At 42.8% G+C, this 27,485-nt stretch overlaps 1 protein-coding gene across 5 annotated transcripts in view; it reads right to left on the bottom strand.

The window, feature by feature from the left end:
• APTX (aprataxin) overlaps positions 1–27,485 on the bottom strand; it is a 70,978-nt gene that overhangs the window by 35,668 nt on the left and 7,825 nt on the right. The window contains exons 1-9 of one of the 5 annotated variants that reach the window (XM_060301030.1): positions 23,026–23,106; positions 22,509–22,893; positions 15,835–15,971; positions 14,483–14,529; positions 13,958–14,260; positions 13,296–13,355; positions 12,240–12,466; positions 6,399–6,502; positions 4,833–5,015 (exon numbers count right to left, since the gene is read on the bottom strand). In XM_060301030.1, the coding sequence (XP_060157013.1) occupies positions 4,861–5,015; positions 6,399–6,502; positions 12,240–12,466; positions 13,296–13,355; positions 13,958–14,260; positions 14,483–14,529; positions 15,835–15,971; positions 22,509–22,576 (1,101 nt within the window). In that variant the 5' untranslated portion in view covers positions 22,577–22,893; positions 23,026–23,106 and the 3' untranslated portion in view covers positions 4,833–4,860. The other 4 variants (XM_030832670.2, XM_060301031.2, XM_030832671.3 and 1 more) reach the window with 4 other exon arrangements.

A 27,485-nucleotide genomic window follows, 5' to 3' on the forward strand; every position in this document is an offset into this window, starting at 1 on the left:
GTCATTTCACAATTGCTTACATATTGCTCACCTACCAGCCCCTCCCTGAGTTGGAAGCATCAGAACCCTACTCATTAGGAGACTCTAAGACCCAAAGCTCATTCCTTGGTGGTAGCTTGTTTGTTTAAAAAAAAAAAAAAACGTTAACAGATTAAGATATAAATAATAGATTACTCCATTTCAGAGAGGCTAATGGACTTTGAGAGTCCTTTCCTCCAGCTCCAACTTATGATTTGTTCAAAGCCTATTCTTCATGCCACCATTTAAGACATTCACTTGATTAGTTTCAGGTTCCAGTTCAGCTCTGTCACATCTTATCTAATTTATCTTTCAGCAAGAGAAGAACTCAATTGTAAATGTCCCTTCTTGACTAGAGTTTAAAGTATCCATCCATATTAAACTGCTTTATTTTAATAAAACTTCTGTCTTGCCTGGCTATGATGGGGCCAAGATAAAAGAGGATAGTCCTAATGGAGAAAATACTACGACCTGGCATCACAAATGTGATTTACATGCTTTTAGTCTATTTTTTCATGCCAGTATGCCCTGTACCTTGAGAAGACTCCACCCAATTGCAATGCAGTGATAAATCTGGGTTAAACAGGCAAAGAAAGGTAATTTTTTCTAGTGATAATGTCAACAATAGCCCACCTGGGGGAGGGGATGACATGGAGCCTATACACCTCAATATTCTGCATCCTTTTCCTGGCCCCTCCAAGTCATTATTTACGTTTGTTCTTCTAAAAGATCTATTATTCAAGCTCACTGAGTAGCCTGGCTGAACAAAGAATTTAAAGGTGGCCACCTCACTTCCAAATTTTCCTTCATTATCTCTCACATATTATACTGTCTGTGATACAGTCTCTCCTTGGTTGCAGTTTATCAAATATTCTCATCTTGATTTTAATACTGATATGCTAAACTATATAACATTATTCATTAGGTGGAAAATTAAATTGAATCCTTCTGCAATATCTATTTCTTAAAGTTCACTAGGCACTTTATCTGAAATTTAGTTAAATGTTCTGTAATTCTCAAGTGCACTGGTTGGGGCCTCAGTAAAATCTCTGCCTTAGTTTAACAGTACAAGCTGCTACAAGCTGTACTGGGTCTTCAGTCTTGAGATACAATCATGGTGCAGATAATCGGTACAGTTTTCCCCTAGACATTCATTTTGGTAAAGCAGATTCAATGCCATTCATTCATTCATTCATTCATTTAACCGTGCGGCATGTGGGATCTTAGTTCCCCAACCAGGGATCAAACCCGCACCCCCTGCATTGGAAGTGTGGAGTCTTAACCACTGGACCACCAGGGAAGTCCCAATTCAATGCCTTTTAGATAGCCTATGATGAGTGTCAGCCAAGGTTCCCAAAGCCCTCAGACCCACTGAGGATTTCCCTGTTTCCCAAGACTCCTGCCTGAGTGTGGTGGCTAAACTGCAGCCAGCAGTTCCTGGGTCCGGATTCCAACTCCAGCCAGAGGCCCCCAGGATGTGTATGTACTAAAGGGCTGAGGAAGGAGCACTGAGACCAAAGGAAAGCATCCCAGAAACATCCTGGAGATGGGATCTGGCCCCTTGTCTTCTGCAGTGATTGCAGACACCTCCTGAAATCCCAGACATGTGACGAACCTTTTCACCAGAGCAGAGGTTCGTAAGTTGAGGTCCCCCGACCACTAGGGAGTCTATGGAAGCACTTCAGGGACTTTATAAACTCCCTATCAATGTATATAAAATGTGTATATATACATTATCCTGGGGAGTAGGCTTGATGGCTTTCATCAATTTTTTTTTTTCAGCCGCGCTGCACAGCTTGCAAGATCTTAGTTCCCCAACCAGGGATTGAACCCAGGCCACCACAGTGAAAGCACCAAGTCCTAACCACTGGACCACCAGGGACTTCCCTATCATGTATTTTTTTTTAATCTAGTCTATGGAAGAGCTCTGTGGAAGTCTCCAAGTTGGCATTACTGGGACAGAGAGAGGCAGTTAGGCCAATTCTGTCACAGATGAGCCCTGAATCTCTGATATCTAGGCACATCCAATGTATGGGATGAAACTCCAGGAAATGTCACTGAACCTGTAGAGACCCCTAATGACCATCCCAAGTATGGCCTGGTCCCTGAAGGGACTATTCATCCCTGGATATCAAAGAGACAAACCCAGGAGAGGAAAAAACATATATGCTCTGAGTCTATGGCTAGCTACATTCATCAGGGTCCCAAGCCAAGCCTCTGAAACTGACCCCTGGGCAGGAAGAGGGGAATGGGAGCCATTGAAGAGGAGCAGTCATCAGCTCAACTTGGCTAAGAACCTGGGGCCAGAGGGGCTCCCTCCAACCCCTGCAGAAAGGAAGGGCTGGTGGCTACAGCCAGTCACTCTCCCTCATCTACTGCCCAAGGTCTTCCTGGATCCTGAAATAACATTGACCCTGCAAAGGGAAGGAAGACCCATAACTGGCCCAGAAAGCCAACCAGAAAATACAGTATGTGCCCTGGCAAGACACAGCCTAATCTGGAAGCTTCAGAAATGCAAGGTGTTTTGAAGCCAAAGGCTGATTTATACTCTGGTTCTCAAAATTTAGTATGAATAAAGATCACCCTGAATTTTTGTTATATAGTGCTGATTCCTAGATCCAGGGGATTGTGATTCAATAGTTCTGGGGTAGAACCCAGGTATTTATATTTTTTAAAAGGAAACTAGTAATTCTGGTCTCAGGAGTCCATGGAGTATACCTTTAGAAAGAGAGTTTCTCTGGGTTCTAAGGCATCAGATGTGAAGAAGGGGATAGATCAAGTGAACCCTCTTTCCCAATCCCCACCATTCCCCCCACCAAAATAAAAGCAGAGCTTTCAGTTACCATTTATCGAGCCCTTCTCTGTGCCAGACACTACGATAAATCTTTTACATGGATTATTCTATTTAATGCTTATAACCCTGAAGTTCAGGGAAAATAAGTAACTTGCCTAAGATCCCTCAGCTCTGAGTACCTGGAGCCAGGATTGGAACCCAGATCTGAATCCAGAGTCTGTTCTTAACCAACAAGCCCATGATTCTAGAAAGAGTCATAGTGATGACACCAAAGGAAAAGCTATGAAGCCACATCCCCTCCACAGGGTCGAGGGAGAAGGCCATGGGCCACAGGGTAAGGAGGCAACCACTGCAGGAGAGGAAGCAGACAATTGGGCAGGCTCAAAGGTCCAGAGTTGAGCCAGACAGAAGGAACTATTTATTGGATAAGGAACTATTTATGGATAAGCTGGGCTAGTAAGGACTACATTCCTGGAATGCAGAAGGAACAGAGGACAGAGACGAAAAATGGTGGACAAACGGGCTTTAAAGGAAATGACCAGCCTCAGAGAAATCAACGAAAGCCATGGAAACTTTTGGTCAGCACAGGCCCAAGGCCCCTGCGGGTCTATGACCTCTGCTGGTTAGTACTGCATTTTACTGTTCAGCTGAGAGGGAAAATATTGAGTTCAATGCACCAGAACCAAGACCAACTTTGGAGCCCAGGATCTTTTACAGATTCTTAGATCTTCATCCTTTAAAGGGGCATAACAATAGTAGCTACCCCAGAGTTACATAGAGTAAGAAGTAAATGAGATCATTTGGATAGAGTACTTAACATAATACCAGAAATGAAGGAGCTGGACAAGCGTTAGCTGCTATAATCACTAATTACTACTAATTATGACTATACCCATGCTCACCAAAAAACCACTGTGGCATCTTGTTTATTTGTGAGAGACACAGGTCAAATGTGGTCTCTGTGGATTGAGGTTTTTCTCTCTTCAGAAAGAAGTTATTGTTAAGATGTTCTTTTCTTTTTTTACAAACAAGAGCAAAAAATGTCACACCGCCAAATAGATCAACAACTGATGAAAAATAATGTTTTAGACTTCCCTTCACCTTTAGTTTTGATGTTATCCAAAAAGTAACTTAATCCAACTGTTCCATCCAAATTTGTGCTGAGGGAAAGGTGAAGCAATGGGGTTCTGTGCAACTTTTCATTCAACAACTATCTTTTTGTGCATCAGAGCTGACTTTGTGACTATTAGCTAACTCCTGATAGTTTTCAATTACCTAAGAGAGACCCCAAATGAACTTTATTTTCAGACAACAGATCTAAGCAAGACACCAAGAAGACTTGACAGTTGAACTGTGATGAACATACGGCTGAGTATTTCCATACCATCCAGGAATTCCTGATATTAGAAGAAAACTCCATCCTTCTACCCCCTCACCTAGCCTGTTTGCTCAGAGTGAAGGAGAACTGATGAGACAGACTTCCTGGGAAAAGGAGCATTTGGGTGGTTTGGGATAGAAAGCAATGAAGGGGACAGAAGAAACTAAGTCTCCCTAAGAAGGAGGGAAAGACAGAGAATATTACAGACCAGATTAAGATCAGAGAACAAGACCAATCAGTGCCTTCGGGATAAATAAGAGACCATTCTGGCTGCTCTGATGAAAGGGTACCACCTGCCTCTGAGGAGGAAGGATAAATGTAAGAAACAGAAATATAAGCAGCCCTCTGCTTCTATATCCTGTGTTTGATCAGTTTGAACATGGCTTTGTTCCCATTAGTCAGACCTGATGTGGCTCCTGGAGATGGTGGGCCAGGTCTATCTCAGCCACCCTCACCAAAGAACACATCCATGACAAACTCTAATTCCTAATTCCTGAACTATTCAAGTCACCCCATATTGTGGCCACTCAGGAATAGAACAAGCTTTGAAAAAAAAAAATTGCATGTTTTAATTCAAGAAATAAAAGTTCACACACAATCCAAAACAGGTGTCAGGAATTTGGTCTAAACAATCAGCCACACCTGCTGCAGAAGTTCAGGCTCCACAGAATCACTTTGGCCAGTGCTTCCTGAGATGCGCTTTCAGCTGAGGAATGGAAGGCAGCAGCTGCTGGCACTCATGACAACGGAGGGGCAGCTTCAAGAGCTCACACATCCCATCTTGGACAGTCACTCTGCCAGCCTCTTGTACCATCTCAATCACAGCTGCAAGCAAGGAAATAGAGTTTAGAGGCCAGATACAAAAAAAAAGAGGAAGGAAGGAAGGGAGGGAGGGAGGGAGGGAGGAAGGAAGGAAGGAAGGAAGGAAAAAAGAAAGAAAGAGGAGGGAGGAGGGGAGAGGGAGGGAGGGAGAGAGGAAGGAAGGAAGGAAGGAAAAAAGAAAGAGGAGGGAGGAGGGGAGAGGGAGGGAGGGAGGGAGGGAGGAAGGAAGGAAGGAAGGAAAAAAGAAAGAGGAGGGAGGAGGGGAGAGGGAGGGAGGGAGGGAGGGAGAGAGGAAGGAAGGAAGGAAGGAAGGAAGGAAGGAAGGAAGGAAGGAAGGAAGGAAGGAAGAAAATCTGACTCCCAAATATGCCAGGTATCCTTAAAGCTAGTAAACTTGAGGTTACATTCACTATTGGGAAAATGGGCTCAGTCAGGTTCTAAATCTGAGCAACTTATTTCTGAGATGGTTACATTCCTTCAGGATACACTCTAAGCAATCCATGTTACTATGTCAAAGGCTAATTATCACAGGGCTTTACCCCTAGTTAGCCCTTGGTCAATGGGAGCTGTCATCATTAACATCCCAGCATGATGAAGTTCCACAGTATACACACTGGGAAATGCTTCCTTCTGTATACACAGCCTTTCCCTGTTAAGTAACCACTCTTGACGGAAGGCAGCCCCCTAGCTGCTGGCAGAAGGAAGAAATAACTGTTTAGAGCTTTCAGATCCATGAACTCCAATAATTCTCAGGACAACCTCTGAAGTCCCCCATTGTTAAAATAAACAATCATTTTTAGACCCTGACATAACAGCATTCTAAGTCCCCCAAGAAGGCTGCTCACAGCAAAGTGGCAATCCTACTACAATCCAAATAACCCAGTTTCTTTCAGTGGGGCTCTCTGTACAGGCAACACAAAGTTGTACATGGGTTTTTGAAGCCAGGTTATTTTGGGAAACAAATGAATCAAGTATAAGAACAACTGAGAAGGGCCCTGGTGGGGCAGTGGTTAAGAATCCGCCTGCCAATGCAGGGGTTCGATCCCTGATCGGGGAAGATCCCACATGCTGCCAAGCAACTAAGCCCATGCACCACAACTACTGAGCCTGCACTCTAGAGCCTGCAAGCCACAACTACTGAGCCCACGTGCCACAACTACTGAAGCCCATGCGCCCAGAGCCCGTGCTCTGCAACAAGAGAAGCCACCACAATGAGAAGCCTGCACACTGCAACGAAGAGTAGTCCCCTCTCACCCCAACTAAAGAAAGCCCGTGCACAGCAACAAAGACCCAACACAGCCAAAAGTAAATTAATTAATTAATTTTTTTAAAAAAAGAACAACTGAGAAAATGAAACAAATGTAAAAACCAAAGAACACTGTTTACCTTGTGATTCGAGGAAGTATTCGGTATTGAAAGAATTCCAGTGTTTTTTGTTTTTAAGGCAAGGAGAATCAAAATCCTGGCTGATCACATGAAGGTGTACATGGCTAGTTGAGAGCAAACAAAGATTGACCATTAAACCTAGCTTAATCAAAATGACAAAAAGTATGGGTATGTAAAATATTGATAGTGTTTCCATTTAACTCCACTCATTCATTCATTCACTTAAGACTATTTAAAGCAACCTAAATGTCCATCGACAGATGAATGGATAAAGAAGATGTGGTACATATACACAATGGAATATTACTCAGCCATTAAAAGGAACGAAATGGGGTCATTTGTAGAGACATGGATGGACCTAGAGACTGTCATACGGAGTGAAGTAAGTCAGAAGGAGAAAACCCAATATATATTAATGCATATATAAGGAATCTAAAAAAATGGTATAGATGATCTTATTTGCAAAGCAGAAATAGAGACACAGACGTAGAGAACAAATGCATGGACACTGAGAGGGGAAAGGGGATGGGATGAATTGGGAGATTGGGATTGACATGTATACACTGCTATGTATGGAATAGATAACCAATGAGAGCCTGCTGTATAGCGCAGGGAACTCTACTCGATGCTCTGAGGTAACCTAGAGGGGAGGGAAAACCAGAAGGGAGGGGATATGTATATACATATGGCTGATTCACTTCACTGTACAGCAGACACTAGCACAACATTGTGAAGCAACTATATCCTAATTAAAAAAAAAAAAGACTATTTACGGCTCATTAAGTACCTACTCAGGCCAAGCACTGTACTAGCACTGGGAATTTAGCAGTGAACAAAATGGGAAAGGCCTATGCCCTTACAGAAATTATATTCTAATGAGGGGAGAGAAATAATAAATAAGTAAACAGATAAACAAGGAAAATTCAAAATGTTAACATTGCTAAGAAAAAAATAAAACAGGGGAATGGGATAGAGAGTGCCTGAGGGTAGAGGCTGCCTCTTTAAGTAGCTAGGGTGTCCAGGGAAGGCCTCTCCCAGGCAGTGATTTGAGCTGAGAAAGCAGTCATGAAAGCAAAGATCTGAAAGAGTGTTTCAGGGAGTGGGGAGACCAAGTGTGAAGGCCCTGAAAAAGGGCTTGGTGCAACCAAGGAGCAGAAAGGAAATATGGCTGGAATGGCTGGAAACAAGGAGCAGGGACTAGGTAGAAGCCAGATCATAAAGGGTCTTATAGGTTGGCAGAGGGTTTGCATTTTATTCTGATTACACTGGGAACCACTGAAGGATTTTAAGCAGGGGAGTCCTGTTATCTGATTGACACTTGATAAGATCACTCTGGCTACTGTGTGGAGAAAGGTCTGTAGAAAGGGTAAGGATGGATACAGAGAGACCAGTTAGGAGGCTGCTGCAGCAGTCCAGGCCAGAAATAATCATGTTTTAGACAGGAGCTATAGCAGTCGAGATGACAAGAAGCAATCCAATTTTGAATATATTCTGGAATAGAACCAATGGGACCAACTAATGGATTGGATGTAGGTTTGGGGAGGTGCCACTTGCTAAGATGAAGAAGCTTCAGGAAAAGCAGGTTTAAGGAAGAAAACCAAGAGTTTGCTTTTGGACTTGTTAAACCAAGTAGGATGACTTTTTGTATAGCTTTGACTCTTAGAATCAGTAATATTTCACATTCTCCCAACAAATCATCAAAACCAACCAGTGCCGTGTGGGAATTTAAAATGGAATATAAGCAGTAACAAATAAACCTAACTGTATTACAAATAAAAAGGGAACCACACTGAAGGGGGTCGGGAAGAAAATAACTACCTAGTTAAGCTTGGAAAACAGTATTTTGACTGAATTCTGTAAAGATAAAAAGAACGTTATATACAAAGTCTGTACTCTAGTGAGTAAAATGTCTTTCTCACCTGGGTGCGGATTAGCAATTCTGCAACTATTTTATGTGTATACTAGGACTGAACAAATAAGTGAACTAATTGTAGCTAAAGAGAGCCAAATTTCTCACTGTTGGAGAAAGAAGTCACAAAAAAGGAAACAGGAAGACAAGGATGAACCTGTGGAGTTGGACTGGAATCAGAAGTATCAGCATGAGCTCATGGCTTTCCATACACATGTACAGGTAGGTAAACAGAGAAATAAACAGAGAGGTGCATGTATCTGTGTGGGTAAGGATTCATGCATGTATTTCCTGGCTTCATCTGCTAAGAGAACCTAGAAGCAAAGACACTCTGGAACCAACCACTTCTCTCTACAGAAACCTCGTGCCCTAGTCTTGGCTTATAAATGTCATTATCCATTAAAAAGAACTAGGGCTCTTTGGAAAAGTGGTTCATTCCAGGGCTAGAACAGGAAAAATATAAGATAAGCCTGGAACATCTTGTTCCAAAAAATAAGGAGTCAGAAAATAAGGAAGAGCTCAAAAAATGTTTGGGGCATGTCAAAGTGATACAGGAGCCAATCTAAAGGAATTTCCAATGACCAAAGCTGGAACAATTTGAGCAATAAACAGAGATAGATTAAATTAAATCCTATAGACTAAAATAAATATCCATGAGTCCATACGTGTATTGAATAAATACATAATGGGGGAGAAGGGACAGTTCTTCCACACAGAGTAATTCCAATTAATAAATTAGAAGGAATGAGGGAAACATAAAATTACCTTTAGGTAAACACCATAATAATAACTGTTGCAGGCAAGATCCACCAATAGATGCTAAAATCACTGGGCAAAAGTTTGAGGAGAAAATATATAGTAGCATAGTCTTAAACATCTCCCCCCAAGATATTCATCAATTACAAGGGAAAAACAGTAACTTTGAGTAGAGAAACCTGGCAGACACCACCTCAACAAAGTGATCAAGGTGAATATCACGAGCAACAAACCATCTTGACATCATGCACTCCTTGATATGATGCACTGAGAAGGACACACATCATTTCTGTGGTATATTGATAACCTTAATCTAGTCATGAAAAAACATCAGACAAACTCAAATTGAGAGACATCCCGTAAAACAACTAGCCAGTACTCATAAAAAGTGTCAAGGTCATGAAAACCAGAAAAGGAGGAGGAGCTGTCACAGATCAGGGAGACTAAGGAGAGACAACAAATAAATGCAATGTGGGATCCTGGAGCAGAAAAAAAATGGAAAGAAAAATGGCTGAAATTTGAATAAGGTCTAGAGTTTAATTAGTGGTGATATTATAGAAGATCTTTGTTCTACTTCATACTTCCAGTTTTATATTTTCTAAATTGAAAATATATTACTTTTACAAAAGAAAAAATATTTAATTTATTACCTTTTCCTTCCTATCTTTAATTTATTCAAAATGATATCATAAAGAGTGATCATAGGGCTTCCCTGGTGGCGCAGTGGTTGAGAGTCCGCCTGCCGATACAGGGGACATGGGTTTGTGCCCCAGTCCAGGAGGATCCCACGCGCCGCAGAGCAGCTGGGCCCGTGAGCCATGGCCGCTGGGCCTGCGCGTCCGGAGCCTGTGCTCCGCAATGGGAGAGGCCACAGCGGTAAGAGGCCCGCGTACCGCAAAAAAAAGAGTGATCATAAAAGGATATGTAACTGGAAACTTTACTTACTGGTCATTTTGCTTCCCACCCACACCAGTCACAGCTCTTGCCTTTAGCATTCTCCTTAGCACAATAGCAGATGCAGAAAACAGACGTGTGGACACAGGGTGGGAAGCAGGGGCTGGGATGAATTGGGAGATTAGGATTGACATATATACACTACCATGTGTAAAATAGATAACTAGTGGGAACCTGCTGTACAGCACAGGGAGCTTAGCTCGGTGCTCTGTGGTGACCTCAATGGGTGGGATGGGGGCGGGGGAAGGGAGGTCCAAGAGGGAGAGGATATATGTATACATATAATCGATTCACTTCGTTGTACAGCGGAAACTGACACAGCATTGTAAAGCAACTATACCCCAATTAAAATTTTTTTTCTTTTTTTTTTTGTTGTGGTACGTGGGCCTCTCACTGTTGTGGCCTCTCCCGTTGCGGAGCACAGGCTCTGGACGCGCAGGCTCAGCGGCCATGGATCACGGGCCCAGCCGCTCCGCAGCATGTGGGATCCTCCCGGACCGGGGCACAAACCCGTGTCCCCTGCATCGGCAGACGGACTCTCAACCACTGCACCACCAGGGAAGCACCCCAATTAAAAATTTTTTTAAAAAAAGGGTATGGACACCATGATTACTACGTGAAAAGGGCTTTGTGATCAAGGGCTGTTAGTCATGAGCTCTGCAGTATTAGGGAAATAGGATTATGGGTGACTTTTTGCCCTAAATTTTTGAATAAGGTTTTAACAATTAAAAAATATTTTTTTAATGAGATACAACATAACTTCCACCCTGTGACCTAGCAATTCCACTTCTGGGTATTTATACAAGAGCAAAAAAATGAAGTATATCCATGATATACACAACAACATGCATGAATCTCAAAATCCATTATGCTGACCAAAAAAAGATAGAAAAAGAGGATACATTGTATGATTCCACTTATATGAAGTTCTAGAACAGACAAAACTAATCTATGCTGAAAGAAAGGAGAACAACACGTGGGGATTGAGGGGAGGACTGCAAGAAAGGAGCACAAGGGAACTTCCTGGGAGATGATAGAAACGTTCTGTATCTTGATCACAGTGACAGTTACATGGCATATACATCAAGACTGATCAAACTATAGATCTTATTGTGCATTTTATTGTATGTAAGTTATGCCTCAATTTAAAATAAAGAGTATTGATGGGGAAAAAATGTGGCACAAAAATTTCACTTGTTAAGGTAACCAGTAATCTAAGTCATAATTACCCACCTAATAAACTGTGAAGACTGTTAGGTGGTTAGATAAAATAACCAAAAGAAATTCTGACACACGCTACAATATGGATGAACCTTGAAGACATTATCCTAAGTGAAATAATCCAGCCACAAAACAACAGATACTGTATAATTCCACTTATATGAGGTACCTAGGGAAGTCAAATTCATAGAAACAGAAACTAGAATCGTGGTTGCCAAGGGCTAGGGGGAGGAAGGAATGAGAGGTAATTCAGGAAGATGAAAAAAGTTCTAGAAATAGATGGTGGTGATGGTCGCACAACAATGTGAATGTACTTAATGCCACTGAACTGTACACTTAAAAATAGTTAAAATAGTAAATTTTATGTTACGTGTATTTTACCACCAAAAAAAAAAAAAAAAACAGCCTAAGATAAAGACTCAGAAACCCAATCACTCTGCTTATCTTGTTGCTTAGCTCAAAAGAACTGGAGATCTGCCTTGCTTTCATTCCTTGAAAAGAATCAATCATTAATTTCTGAATCCTTCTGGGTATGAGCCAAAGGAAAACAGGCTCTACACTTTTTTCTCATTTTATTTTAAATCTTAGATCTACTAGGCTGTCATGAAAGAATTCAGTGATGCTTGCCTCCTTCAAAGCAATGGCCCCTAATCATTTAGGGGTTATAGATGCTTCTGAAAAATCTGATAAAAGCCACTGACCACAGTTCTTCACCCGAAGGCAATGAAGCTGCTTCATCTAGTTCATAAGTTAGGCTATCAGAGTTTACACTTTGAGAAGAACAAAGAACTGTAAGTTATCGAATTATAAGCAGAAGTAGGAACTCAAGGCTTATGAGCAAGTCAGGCAGGAGGGTTGAAGTTTCAGCCCACCTGCCTTGGAAACACCCCACCCTACTCCCCTGGACCTCAGGGCTATGAGCACAGTCAGCAGACCCAGGCTGAATCCATCTGTCCACCTAGATAGAACCAGGACACACCAGCACTCCCCACAAGGCTTACCTCATGCTGGGAATGGCATGGTAGCCCAATCGGAAGCGGAGTTTGCTAGACCCAGCAAAGTCTGCAATCACTTTTTCCCCCACAGTGTGCATGTGTCTGAGGAGCTCAAGGTGTTCTCCGGTCACAGCCTTCAGACTGGAAATGGAGGCCCATGGTAAGACCAGCCAGTGGTGACGAGCCTTGGGGTATTTATCCTTAATCACCACCACCTGCTCATCTTTGTAAACCTAGCAGAGGGGCACAAGAGAAGGAAACGGACATCTACAGTGCATCTTGTGTGTGCCAGATACAGTCACATTCATTAACTCACTTAATTCCCACCACAATCTTGTGCAGAAGGTCTTAGTATCCCGATTTTGACCAATGAAAGCACAGAGACTCAGATAAGTTGAGTGTCTTGTGCCAGGTCACATAGTTATCAGTACTAAGTGGGAAGTCTAGAATTCCAACACAGATCTAGTTGACCCCAGTCTGCGTTTTCAGTCACCACACTACACAGAACACACAGAAGAGGCACATAGTTCCTGAGGATCTGATGTAAAACCCCTGCAGGCATGAACTCAAATGCACTATTCTCACTCTAACACAGGAGACCACATGATACATGCAAGTGTGTTCCAAGAAGCCCTATCAGATTGCCCCTTGTCACCCCAGGATGTAATTTAAGAACTCAGACTCCTCCCAGGATGATGCCTGACTATTAATCCCAGGGCAGCCCAGTAACTACAGTCACTATACATTATCTGACACTCTGTTGAAAGAGACCACACTAAGGTTAACACAACTTCCCTTATAATAATAGTACCCAGAAGAAGAAGGAAGAAGGAGGAACAAGGCAGAAGGGATATTCATTTGAAAAACTTGGCTTCTCTCCAAAGAACTCCAGTTGCTAACTTACTGACAATGAGAAAAGCCACTTGATCTCACAAAATAGCCCAGTAAAACAAATCTCACTCAGAAGGACTAATTTCCTTGGATTTCATTTGTAGTTATGAACTCTGTGAAGTGATCATTTAAAACGTGAAATGTATTTCAATGCCAAAATTTTATTCTGACCTGCATTTTGGGGTCCTCCATTGAAATCTTCAAGCCTTGACTCCAGTGGCCCAATGATTCCTAGAGCAAAAAGGGGCAATGTAAATCACAAATGCGATAGTTAATTTTGTCAGTAGTTAATACTGGACATCAGCAAAGTCCAACCAAACTTGGAAATACGGTCAGTCTTTAAGAATTAAACTATATCTCTTTACCTCAACCTTTTCCTTTATGAATCATAAGCCATCCCCATTTTCTTACCATATTCAGAGCTGCATGTCTAGACAGAGGCTGGAAACACCAGAGTGTGAACTGCATGTTCTTTGCCCTCTCCCACTCCATGTACAGCCTAAGTTTCCACTTTGACATCAGGATGTGAATCACATGATCTATGAAGAATGTTCCAATCTTAACCTTCTATAGATATACACTGACCCATTTTAGCAGCTCAGTGTTAAGCACACTGCCATTATCACCCTACCTTCAAGGGGCTTACCTCAGAAATTCAAGAGAAAAGTACATAAAGGGATATTCACCCAACTGACTGGTGACACAAACAAGTGACTCTTTCATCATGGTTAATAACCCCTAGGCATGTCTGGGCTTTACTGTGTACAAAACAATTAAGTAGTCATTACACCTCGTTTAATCTCCACATCATCTATCAAGCACACTACCCTCACCTTTTTGGTGGATGCATCTTTCTCCTTCTTTGGGGGCACAGAGCACTGGCTAGAGTTGTTCCCAGGTTCTAGTCTTGTACTGGCCTCAGCTTCCTGGGCAGCATCCCTTTCTACAGAATCACTGTTGCCTGACCTCTTTCTCTTCCTGTGTGTTTCCAGGCCAGGGTTCTTTGTCTCTTCCTCAAACTCTATGATATATGGATAAAGTTCATTCACCAGGTGGAGGACCTGGCCAGGCTGCAGCTTCACCTCTTGGTCTTTCCCAATTATGAGTGAGTCAATGCTGGTGGGATTGACCCCTACCTATGGAATAATCAGAAAATAATTATAATAATAGCAATATAGCTACTCCTATGTTCACCACTTACTATGTGCCAGGCACTGTGCTTAATATTCACTTCCGTTACTCTGCCACTTCCACACGTGACAGAGAACCCTTTATTGGCTGGCACAGACATTCTAAAGTCAACAGTGTAAGAAAATCATCAAGTATAACATGGAAATCCAAGTTACAAATAGACATACCTGCTTTACCTTGACATATCCTTTGTTACACTCCGCTTTCAACTGTACTGAAAGAGATTGAAAAAAGTTAAACCCAAATGCCATGAAGAACCAGGCACTTGCTCCTGTTCTCCCTACAAGACAATGAAGCCTCACTCCAGGAGGCAATGTGACAAGGGTTTCCTCAAAGGCCTAAGAGCAAAATCATCCATTATTCAGGTGGCTAGGGCTCCAGGTCCTTCCATAAAATGCCCAACAGTGTACATACTCCCTTAGCTACTGCTAATATCTTTATAAGGCAGCTTCACTGAATCCCTACAAGTCTCCCTATTCCAGAGCCCTTGGCCCACTCAGGATCACAGACTCTGCAGTCAGGAAAGGGGACCCATTTCTCTCACAAGCTCTTATATCTCAGGATTAAATCAAGACTTCCACTATTGTATGAAACCATCAGATGCCTTCAACAGAGAAAAAGTTAAAAGATACGTTCCTGGAAAACTGAAGTTCAGCTGGCCTTGGGTAGGAGGAGTAGAAAGAATATTCTAGAAAAAGGATTGCAGGGACAGAACAGTCTGAGCATGTGTGGGAAGACGTAACACTAAATACTTGTGTTCAGATACATGAACAAAAAGCCTCTGGACAGGCTGACTTACACATCCCTACAGCTGCTGCTGTGACAAGGCAGACAGAGAGCAAGAAGCAGAGTCTGCTTCTGTATGTTTGGCTTAGCCAGCTCAAGCATGGCATTTTTCTTTTTCCCATTTAGATTAACTCATGTGGGAAAAACCATAATCAGTGCTGCAGACTCCAAGCCTTAGGAACCATGGCAAACACACTGCAGGGGGAGGCCTGGTAGCAGTGAGCATGTCTGGAGTTTACAGGTAAAAAATGAGGTACATGGTAAAGATTTTTCCTAAGGACTTTCATTTCATTAAATCCCATGAAAGGCATTTCAAGAGCTAGATGTCATAGTCTTTTAAAGATACCACCCTCTGTGTGTGGCAAAATGTAAAGGACGAAACCATCCCATCACTTCTCAGACATGGTTCCAAACTGGAAATCCCAGAATTCAATTGTCTCACTGCCCAAAGAGGAATCTCCCTGGGCAAAGCAGAGTGCAGAACTCAGTTCCACCAACCCATAGTACAGGATAGAACCTGCCTGCTCCCAACACTGAATATTAACCACTTTCAGAGGGTGGAGTCAGGAGTGCATGGGGCCCTAGCACTGGCTAAAAGAGCTCAGTTCCTGAGTTTTGTTTATGGCACACAAAAGGTTTTCCATCAGTACCATCCAGGAAATGTACATCTTTGATTATATCACCATCTGAGGGAACCAAACATGGTAATCTCCACAATCCTATGACCAGTTACCTTGCTGTCGAGAACATTTCTTGTCAGTGATCTTGGTCTCGGGGCTGCGCCCAACCATGACTGCTTCCAAATGTGGAAGTTTGATTCGCTGGTGCCGATTGTCCTGTCTCACCAACCAGCACACCCGCATCTTTAGTCTGAGAGACAAAACACAAGAGAATCGCTGGAAAAACTAGCACAGGTCCTCCAGGACCACACCCCAGCACCACCACACATGCCATTTACCAGCTGTTCATCTTGAGGCAAGTGACTTCACCTCCCTAGTCTCAATTTCCTCACCTGTAAAATGTGATAATGACAGGACTCATGAAGGTGTTGTGAGGATTAAATAAAACAATATGGGTAAAGTATTTACTTCTGTGCCTCAGTCATGCTATGTAATCAAATATTTGTTATGTTTATTGATATACTCTATGTGCTGGACATTAAGCTACCTGCTGAGGATCAAAGAATGATGAAACATTGTCCCTAGCCTTCAGGGGCCTGGAGTACAATGGGGCAGACTCATATATCAATTATTACAATATAATGTAATATCTACTATAAGAAGGGAGTAGCCAAATATGGCCTTAGCCCAGGGAAAGGAAAGACTAACTCTTGTAGGGAGCATCAAAAAAGGCTTCACAAGGAAGGGATATTCACGCTCAGTTTTAAAGGGTGAGAAGCTTGCCTGGCAGAGAGCTAAGGACATAAGAACAGAGGATGTTCTCCATAGGCATCAAGGTTTCCATTCCTTAACTGTCAAAACATACTGATGTTAGAACAACACATTTTACTGCCATCTGCCAGAAGATAGTCATAATAAATATACAAACCTACAATTTCTAAAGTGTGAATGCAGCACCTTTGTGCAATACACAACCTGCACAACACTACTGGAGGGTCTGATATTCTTTTGTAAAACAACTTTTATGGTCATGTAGGATATCAGTAGAAGAGAAAGAGAAGAAATTCGGGAGAGGGACGAGGCCTGAAGAAAGAGGATGGAGAGGAAAAAGAGCCAGGAGAAATTGTGAAGGTAGACTTATTGCTGACTGCATTTGGGGAATAACAAGGGAGTGAAGGTTTCTAATTTGGAAGTACTCATTACCCAAAATGAGGAAAACACTGGAGACATAATTTAGGGATAAATGATAAGCGAAGAAGAGATGATTTCAGATTGAAACGCAATTAGATTAAGTTGCCTGCAGAAGATCCTAGAGTCACACTAGGATATACGGGTATGAAGCTCAAGGAGGGGAAGGGACTGAAAGTGTGTGTGTGTGTGTGTGTGTGTATTTTTTGAGACTATAAAGTGCGTTATTTGGAGTCTTGGGAATTGCAATTCAGGAGACACAGTTTCGAGTAAAACAAAGTGTTTCAGCGGAGAGAAAGAATCAGGGGCTTATAAAGGTAAATGCCACAAGGTTGTTAAAGTTGTAAGAATTATGACCAGCTCTGACACAAAAAGGAAGTATCTGTCCTTAACTGAATGTATATATATGAGAAGCATCAACATGTCACAGAAGTTAGGGTAAAAAGAGAGGATGAGATCACCTAGGGGCAGAACAGGGAACTGTGGGAGGGACAGACTAGATCTTTGGGACACCTCCCTAGACTCCAGAAGCCTACTAATGCTCAAGCCTCAAATACCCTCTCCTTGCGAAACACCCCTTGCAGGCAAGGCAACACTCAATCAGCCGCTCTGCACAAGCTTTGTATCCAAAGGGGAGATAAAAGAAACCAGATTTTTCAAAATCAGAGTTTCACTACCATCTGCAAAGACAGAATAACGCAAAGCAGAGTGAGCAAATGAGTGCTGAAGACATGCAGTCACAGAAATAGGATCAGTCAGGAAAGGCTTTGGAAACTGCCCAGTAGAAAAAGCCAAGAGCCAAGGGGACTGATAAGAAAGAAAAGGAGTGGGAGTGGACATTCCACTTCAAAAAGCACAAGTGACGGTACAGATTTCAGCAATGACAAGCCATGGGTGAGGGGTGAGAAGCAGACCTTAGTTGGCCAACCCAGAGGAGCTGCCCCAGAGAGCCACCCAAAGAAGGCAAAGGTGTTGAAAGAACACTAGGCCAAAAAGTGGAGATTTAACAGTCCATAGGAGACAACTGCCAGGGTCTGAGCTGCAGAGTGAGGTGAAATGATGCTGTGTATAGGCAGGCTGGAGTGGAGAAATCTAGAGTCAGAGATGAGTCATTTAATAAATTTAATGTGGGCCAGAGTTAGGTCTAAAAGGCAACTCCTTTGTGAGGGAGCTGATGCAAGTGCATGAAGAGTCAGGTGTAAATCTAAAATCCTAAACCCAGAGCCTCAAATGATGATGGTGCTACAGGCAAGTCCCACTTCTAAACACTATGTGTTCAGAGGGGCATGTTTGCTCTTGCTGGAAACTGATGAATGAGCAGGTAATGGACTGAGAAATGAAGTATGTCTTCATCAAGCATTGGGAAATAAGTCATCTGGTAACTGACTACTCACAGTAATAATAAAAGAAGCCTGAAAAGAGAACAGTTGGATAGCAGGGACAGGAGGGAATCCAGAGGACAGCTGAGAGCATGGCTGACTTTTGCAGGATAATAGGACCTACCCCTCCTGCCCCACACAAACATACATTCACATGCTTCATTCCCTCTAAAGTTCTGAAGTTATAATGTTTCTATTTACTACACCTTGAGAAACTGAAGCAGTGACTACAGGATGCTTATGTAACTAACCTTAAGCAATATCTTCGCCCATTTCAGCCTTCAATTCCAACTTCTAGGAATGAAGCATTTTAGAATATGGGGAGCACATAAGGATGGATGTTCCTGAATCTTCAATATAACTCATCCAGTAAAACTCCATAAACTGCAAGCTCTATGACAGCAGAAGTCAAGGCCATTTTTCCTTCCACTATACCCCTAGCACTTAATACCTAGCATACAGCAAGAATATAATAAATATTTGCAAGTGAATGACCAGATAATAATCCTATCCAGGTTCTCCTGCCTTCCTTCTCTCTCCCCTCCTCTAGCTCCTCTTACGTGGGGTGCTTTGCTACTCTCTCTGAGCAACCCCATCTCCACATTTATGTGGGTAAATCCTAATTCTCTACTTTTCAGCCCCACACTTTTCACTCCAGAGTTGTAGGGACTGGTCAGAAAGAAATTCTGATTATTTCTTAAGGGACCCAAGTGATCTGATGGGCCGCACAAGGCCAGAAATCTGGTAACCTGGAACACGCTGTCCAGAAGAATGTTCTGCAATGATATAAGTGTTCTAAACACTAACGTAGCCACCATGTGACAATCAAGCAACTGAAATGTAGCTGGTGCAACAGAGGAACTAAATTTCTTACTTAGCTTTTTTAAAATTTACCTTAAAGTTACGATAGCTACACGTGGCTGAGGGCTACCATAATGTCCAGCACAGCCCTGATCAATCCCAAATCCCTCAGGCTTGAAGTTGAGACTCATACTTTAACCCCACAGAGGTTACTTATTTCACCTCCCACTTCTTTTCATAAAACTAGTCCCATTTACCCATCCCTCTCTCTCCTTCCTTCCCCTCACATACATCCTTCAGGTATAACATACTACATCAGGTCTCCCAAGTAAGTCATTATGAATATGCTCTCCTGGTACTGAATTATACTCTTCCCTTCCTCCTAAAAAAACAAAAAATTCTTCTCAACCTCCAAGTCCCACCTCCTCCCTGAGGCCTTCACAGAGCCTTCTCTCCTCTACATCTCCTCTTCTCTTCTCTACATCTTGTTATTGCGTGTGGTCGGATTTACCTTTTCTGAAAATGAAATATGGATGTAATCCCACTGGCCAAATGAGATTATAATCTCCTTGTAAACAGACTGCATCCATTCAGGAAACTCGGAGGAAGGATCTCTGGAAGTCACTGGCCTAGGCTAGGTCTGGTCTTGTACTTCTGGATCTGCTGGTCTTCAGCATACTTTTATCAAGTGCATACCGTGTGCTAGGCACTTGCTAAATGTCTTACTTACATCATCTCATTTAATCTTCACAACTCTCATTCTAAGGAAAATTTAAGTCTTAGAAAAGAAAAGTAACATGTTCAAGTCACACAGCCAATGTGTGCCAGAGATAGGATTTGAATTATTCCAGAGAACGGGTTATTTTGTTGCTGTTGTTGTCTTGTTTGGGGTTTTTTTGACCACACTGCATGGCTTGCAGGATCTCAGTTCCCCGACCAGGGATTGAACCCAGGACACGGCAGTGAAAGGCCAGAATCCTAGTCACTAGACCACCAGGGAACTCCTGAGAATGGGTTCATAATCACTACATCATATACTTTTTGTCTTCAGTCATTTGATCATTCAATCAAAATTACTGCATGTCTACCATGTACCTTATGCCACCCTGGTGCTGGGAATAAGGAGGTAACACATCTCACTTGTATTGTATGATGCAGGTATTATACATCATACCTGCCTTCAAAAGGCTCAGAGTCTTGTGGAGGAGACAGACTCAAAAACAATTGTAACAAATGTGGAAAGTATAATGATTGGTCTATGCAAAGGGTGTTGTGGGAGCACAAAGCTGGAGTATCCAACCTAGACTTGGAGAAAGGAAGTGTCAAGGAAGGTTTCCAATAAGAGGTGGGCCTAAAATGAGACCTATACATTAACTGGGTTAATTAGGTGAAAGTGGGCAGCCTAATTAGGTGAGGAGCAGGAAGAAGAGAAAGGAATCAGAGAGAAGATTCCAGTCAAAGGGAACAGCAAGGGCAGTGCACAAAGAAACAGCACAGTGCACATGAAGAAGCAGTTCAGGACTGCTGCAACCTAAGTATGAGGCAAAAAAAGAGGACGGAGATGCAGGCTGGTCCAGATGAAGCAGAGCCCTGGGTGACCAGCTGCAAAGCTCAAACGTTAGAAGCTCTAATGGATTTTGCAATTTAGTAAACAATAAATATTTGCTGAATGAGAGAAAAGATTGTATGAATGAACAGACAGATCCCCTTAAATATTATTAGCAGGACTTTGACTCAGTCAGATGTGTTTTCAAAGATCATTTGGGGGAGGAGGGTAGGTAGTGTGGAGAACAGATAACATCGGATACAGGACTAGAGGGGGGGATACCAGTTAGAAGGCCATCATATTTCAGATCAAAGAAGGTCCAAAGTAAGACAATAATAGAGATGGAAAAAAGAGCACAGATTTGAGAAATATTTAGGAGGCAAAATCAACAAGATTTAGTGATGGATGTGCTAAGAGTAAGTTCAGAGAAGACAGAATTTGAACAGTCTGTGGGACTCGCAGGCAGAGCTGTCCAGGGTAGTCAGAGGTGAGCACGAAACTCAGAGGAGATCTAAGCGGACACTTCGATTTGGGAGCATGCAGGAGGGAGTTAAAACCAAGCTAGTTGATGTGCTCACCTAGGCAGTGTGTACAGAATGAAAAGAACAATGAGCCAAAGTCACAAGCCTTGTAAACACCCAACATTTTAGGAGAGGAGGAAGAAGACTATCCACAGGAGAAATGACTGGTGAGAGAGGCACATGGAAAAACAGCCAGAACGTAAGCTCTTTAAAGGAAGGAGGCACTTTGACTTGTTCATCTCTATATCACAGTACATGTTTGTTGAATAAATCAGCTGAGTGTATTGTCCTAAGAAGCAAAGGAGTAGGGAGTGAAAGGTATCATCAAGTTTCAAAAGCAGCAAAGGAATCCAGTAATGACTGAAGAATGTCTATCTGGTTTGATAATCAATCACTAGTGACTACAGGATAAAATTTCAGGGGAATGACAGATCTGAAAGCTAGACTGCAGAAAGGAACAGCAGGTGGAGTTGGAGACAGAATTTAGAATACTCTTTTAAAAGTTTGGATGAGAGGGGAAGAGAGTTACTGGATGAGAGCCAAAGGAAGATGGATCACTAGGAACTTTTTCTTTCTTTTTGGCTTGGGAGCGTGGGGGGTGGCGTGATGACACACACATGGATATGAGAAACCTGACCTTGTTTATACATAACTGGGACATAGACAAGGGCACAAAAGACAAATGAAAACAAGGTCTCATAGGTGAAAGTATAAAAGAAAGGTCAGAAGCAAAAATAAAGGAAATTGCTTTGATCAGGAGACAGCTCATCCTCTGATACTGAAGGAAAGGTAAAGATAGGTGTAAAGCTAGATGACTGTATGAAGGGAAGGCAGAGGCAGAAATTTGAGGGAGAGCCCACCTGACAACCTCAATTTTCTCCCTAAAATAGTAGACAACAATAGAGTAAGGTGTTTGAGAACTTGATAAACAGTTAAGGAAAATCAATATAAAATAGTGGATAACATCCAAGCCTCTGAAATCCAACTGCTCAAGTTCAAATCTTGCCTCCACCACCTACGGACTGTGCGACTTGTGGCCAGTTATTTAAGCTTTTATTTCTTCAGCTGTAAAACGATATTAATTAGTGCTCTACACCACAGCGTTGTCACAAGGGCTAAATTAAGAAGAAAAAGTTCAGTATCTGGCAAAAAACAAGCATTCAACACTACTATCATTCTTGTTAATAGTGAAGGTAGGATGAAAGCAGGAGCTAAGGAAATGTAAAAAGATCATCCGAGAGCACAACTAAGGTGAAAGGGCACAAATCTGTTGTGTCTTCCCACGTGAAGAGTCCTGTCTCAAGTGTTCTAATGACGCCCAATATAAATCAAATTCTCAAAAGGCTCCAAACCTGGACCACATTAATTCCACATAGAAATTATATCCTTGCTTTGTTGAACCGCTATCACTGGTCTGCATGAGAAAAGGCTTGCTTCTTCTGGTCTTCGTGTAAGGCCTGTTGAGGACGCTGTGAAGGGCCCTCAAGTTCCTCTCATGGAGCGTTTCTGGAGAAAACAATGTCCTTCCTGACAGGCTGCGCCGCCTCCTTGGGTTGGACAGTGCCCATTCTCTAATCTTTCCTCTGCTTGTGTTCCAAGCTAGGTACAGGTGTCAGGGGCACAGGTGAACGAACGCGAAGTGGGACGGAGGCCAACATGAGCGCCGCCAAAACACGGCAGACGGGAAATGGGCAGCCCAGAGCCCTAGAGCCCTGGAGCCGGAGGATGCTGCAACGCCTGCCGGGAAAGAAGCCGTGAGAGCGTTATTCAGGGCACATCACCTAACAGGCAACAGCGGACCCGACCTGAGGCCCACTCCCACGGCTCTCAACCCGGCAGGCAGAAGAGGTAGGCCGATAACCGCCTTACCTAGAAACGGCGGAGGCTGACAAGCTCACGTTACTCCTCCACTTCCGGCGCTGTGGGATGACGTCGCGAGACAGACTGGAGAGCAACCAGTGATTACCTGCTGACAGGATCTCGCCCGATGCCCGGATCCGGAAGTGCCCGCCCCACTTGGACCTGTATTGGGCCACGGTCCAAGTTTGGATCTTGGCAGTTATCCCAAAGAGGACGAGCTTTCTCAGCATCTCTCTATGCGAGAGCTGCTACCCCATCACCACCTCTTAGTTTCTGAAATGGGAGAGACTTCAGGCTGCTCTTCTCTCGGTGGCCGTTTCTAGGCAGCCGTCCAGCCTCTGACATTCCCTTCATAAGGAAAAGCTCACTACTTTTAAGGCCACCTTTTGCGCTGTAGACAGTAGCTGCTTGTGGCCGCCCCCTTTCAAAGCTACAATCTGCTTTCTCCTATTCTGGGGTAGAAAGGACTGGAGGGGAGAAACCTTAGCGGAGAAACCTGCTAAGATTTTTTAATGCTGTCTTCACTAAATGAACTGGCTGAGGGGCAGTCAGGGAGGGGAGAAGCAGGATGCTGGAATGAAATGTGTTTACCGATTTTTACGGCAATTCCAGGATGTTCCCTAAGAGTCATATATTGCAATTATTCGAAGGCATTCTGGCAGATGGAAAAACTCCTCTCTCATTTGGAATATTGTTTCCTTCCAAAGAAAAGCAGAGACTCAATGGTATGATGGCGATATCAGAGCTATAAAAACAGAGTGGGAGGATCTTCCAGGAAACACGGAAGGGAGACTTGGCAGTTGTTAGCAGAGAAGATGCAGGTTTATATTAGGGTCACACCAGTAAGTGGAGGAGCACAGGAAGCTTCTCAGCAGCCACGCAGGCCTCATGGCAGTAGAATGTGGTTCACATTGCTCGAGGTAAAGAGTGGCTATTCTGGTGACCTGACCAGTTATTTCCTCAGAATTAAGCTTCTCTTAGCCTCTACTTCAACCTGACCTGCCTGTGTCTTGCATTCAAAACTGGATTGGATTATTCTAATTGGATTATTCAACATATATTGTGCAAAATTGGGCAGCCTATTAGGTCTAGTTGGATTATTCAACATATACTGTGCAAAAATGTCCAGCCTATTAGGTCTAGCCATTTCTCTATAGCATACTACCGGCCCAAGAAGCAGGGTCACATGGCATAATGCACGGCTTCGGGGCATGGCAGGCACAAAATTTTCAAGGACTCCAAAGCCAAAGATTTATCACAAACACATATATAGAGATTAATAGAGAATAAGCCTGTGGTATTATCTAATGCAGTAGCCCTCAAAATATAATCCTTAGATCAGTAGGAGTAGCCTCAAAACACTTGGGAACTTGTTAGAAATGCAAATTCTCAGTCCTCACCCCAGGCTTACTGATTCAGAAACTCTGGGGGGCGAGGCCCAGCAATATGTTTAACAAGCCCACCAGGTTATCCTAATATTGTACATGCTTAGATTTGAAATTCATTGATGGAAGGCAAAGGCTTCAAACCACACACTGTGATAAATGTGTTTTGTTAGTATACTCAGAGTTTTGGAGTTTTTTTGTTTGGTTTGTTTTTTTCAAATAAATTTTTTTTTTCAATTTTTAATTGTGGCAAAATACAAATAACATAAAACTTACCGTCTTAACTGTTTTTAAGTGTATAGTTCAGTAGTGTTAAGAATATTCACATTGTAGTAAAATCTATCTCCAGAACTTTTTTTTTTGGCTGCGTTGGGTCTTCGTTGCAGCGCACGGGCTTTCTCTAGTTGCCGCAAGTGGGGGCTACTCTTCGTTGCAGTGCACGGGCTTCTTATTGCGGTGCCTTCTCTTTTTGCAGAGCACGGGCTCTAGGCACGCGGGCTCAGCAGTTGTGGCGCACGGGCTTAGTTGCTCTGCGGCATGTGGGATCTTCCCGGACCAGGGCTCGAACCCGTGTCCCCTGCACTGGCAGGCGGATTCTTAACCACTGCACCACCAGGGAAGCCTCCCAGAACTTTTTAATCTTGCAAAACCAAAACTCAAACAACTCCCCATTTCCCCCGCCCCCAATCCCTGGCAACCACCACCATTCTACTTTAAGTTACAATGAGTTTGACCACTCCAGATACCTCATGTAAGTGAAATCATACAGTATTTGTCTTTTTGTGACTGGCTTATTTCACTTAGCATAATGTCCTCAAGGTTAATTCACTTGTAAGTGTCAAAACCTCTCTCCTTTTCAAGGCTAAAAAACATTCCATTGCATGTATACACCACACTATTCCTCTGCTTCCACCTTTTGGCTATTATGAATAATGCTGCTGTGAACATCGTTGTACAAGTATCTCTTTGAGATCCTGCCTTCAATTATTTTGTATATATACCCAAAATTGGGATTGCTGGTTCATAATTCTGTTTTTAATATTTTAAGGGACCACCTACTGTTTTCCATAGCGGCTGCACCATTTTACATTCCCACCAGCAGTGTACAAGGGTTCCAATTTCTCCACATTCTTGCCAACACTTGTTATTTTCTTATTTCGGTTTTTTTTCTTTTAATAGCAGTCATCCTAATGGGTGTGAGGTAAGGTGATATCTCACTGTGGCTTTGATGTGCATTTCTCTAATGATTAGCGATGTTGAGCATCTTTCCATGTTTTTTGGCCATTTGTATATCTTCTTCAGAGAAATACCTATTCAAGTCCTTTACCCATTTTTAAATCATGTTATTTTATTGTTGTTGCATTGTAGAAGTCCTTTTAATCTTCTGGATATTAACCCCTTATCACATATATGACTTGCAAATATTTTTTCCCATTTCATAGGTTGCCTTTTCACTCTGTCAACTGTGCCCTGCACAGAAGTTTTTAATTTTTTATTATTATTATTATTATTATTATTTGGCTGCATTGGGTCTTCGTTGCAGTGCGCAGGCTTCTCATTGCGGTGGCTTCTCTTGTTGTGCAGCACAGGCTCTAGAGGGCAGGCTCAGTAGTTCTGGTGCACAGGCTTAGTTGCTCCGCGGCATGTGGGATCGTCCCAGACCAGGGCTCAAACCCATGTCCCCTGCACTGGCAGGCAGATTCTTAACCACTGCACCACCAGGGAAGCCCCAGAAGTTTTTAATTTTGATCTAGTCCAATTTATCTATATTTATTCTTGCTGCCTATGCTTTTGGTATCATATCCAAGAAATCATTGGACGCTTTTCCCCTATGTGTTACAGTTTTAGGTCTCACATTTAGGTCTTTGATCCATTTTGAGTTTTTTTTTTTTTTTTTTTTGCGGTATGCGGGCCTCTCACTGTTGTGGCCTCTCCCGTTGCGGAGCACAGGCTCTGGACATGCAGGCTCAGCAGCCATGGCTCATGGGCGCAGCCGCTCCGCGGCATGTGGGATCTTCCCAAACCGGGGCACGAACCCGTGTCCCCTGCATCGGCAGGCGGACTCTTAACCACTGCGCCACCAGAGAAGCCCCCATTTTGAGTTTTTTTTTTAATATATTGTATAAAGTAAGCATCCAACATCATCCTTTTGCATGTGGATATCCAGTTTTCCCAACACAATTTGTTGAAAACACTGTCTTGCCTCCATTGAATGGTCTTGGAATACTTGTTGAAAATCATTTGACTACATATGCAAGGGTTTACTTCTGGGCTTTCTATTCTATTCCATTTGTCCAGTACCACCCTGTTTTGATTACTGTAGCTTTATAATAACTTTTTAAATCAGGAGGTGTGAGACCTCCAACTTTGTTTTTTTTTTTTTCCTTTTTCTAAGATTGTTTTGGCTATTTTGCTCAGGGGGGGTAATTTTTTTTTAATTATAACAGTTAGAAATTAGAAAATCTTGCATGAAAATCAGGATTCTTGGTCTCTTGGGAAAGAAATCCAGCAAATTCTGGCAACAAACAGCTGGAACTGGAGTGGCTGCCAAGTGCTCTCTAGTTGCCATTGTCTCCACCCACTCATTTACATAATCTGTCCCGTCCCTTAAAGGCCCTTCTTTCTTTGATACTTTGAGACTCCTGGTCTAAGGGTAAGGCTGTTGGAGCCAGAGGACCAACCTGGGGAGGCTGCAGTGGTCTGGTTCAGAGATTTTCTCAAAAGGAAAAATACAGAGTTCTGAGAGAAAATATAGCTAGGAAATTTTGTTTGTTGCAGGAGAGAGGGTAGAGTGGGAGGGGTTGGGGAGGGGTGTCAAGAAAGACCTATCTAAGGAAAGGACAATTAAACTGAGTCCAGAAAGATGAAAATGAAACAGACAAGACTTGGTAGAAGAATATTCTAGGTCTATAATATAGACTGAGGAAAGGGCATGTACAAAAGCCCTACAGTAGGGCTTTTAGCATATTCTTTCAGGCATGACAGAAATCCAATGGAGCTCAAGAGTAGTTCGTAAGAGGAAAACGGTGATATATGAGTGAGGGTCAGATAGTAAACCATTCAGGAACTGTATGTAAGCTCATC

This window comes from Globicephala melas, chromosome 6, assembly GCF_963455315.2.
Source record: "Globicephala melas chromosome 6, mGloMel1.2, whole genome shotgun sequence".
In the NCBI taxonomy this organism is placed as follows: Eukaryota; Metazoa; Chordata; class Mammalia; order Artiodactyla; family Delphinidae; genus Globicephala; species Globicephala melas.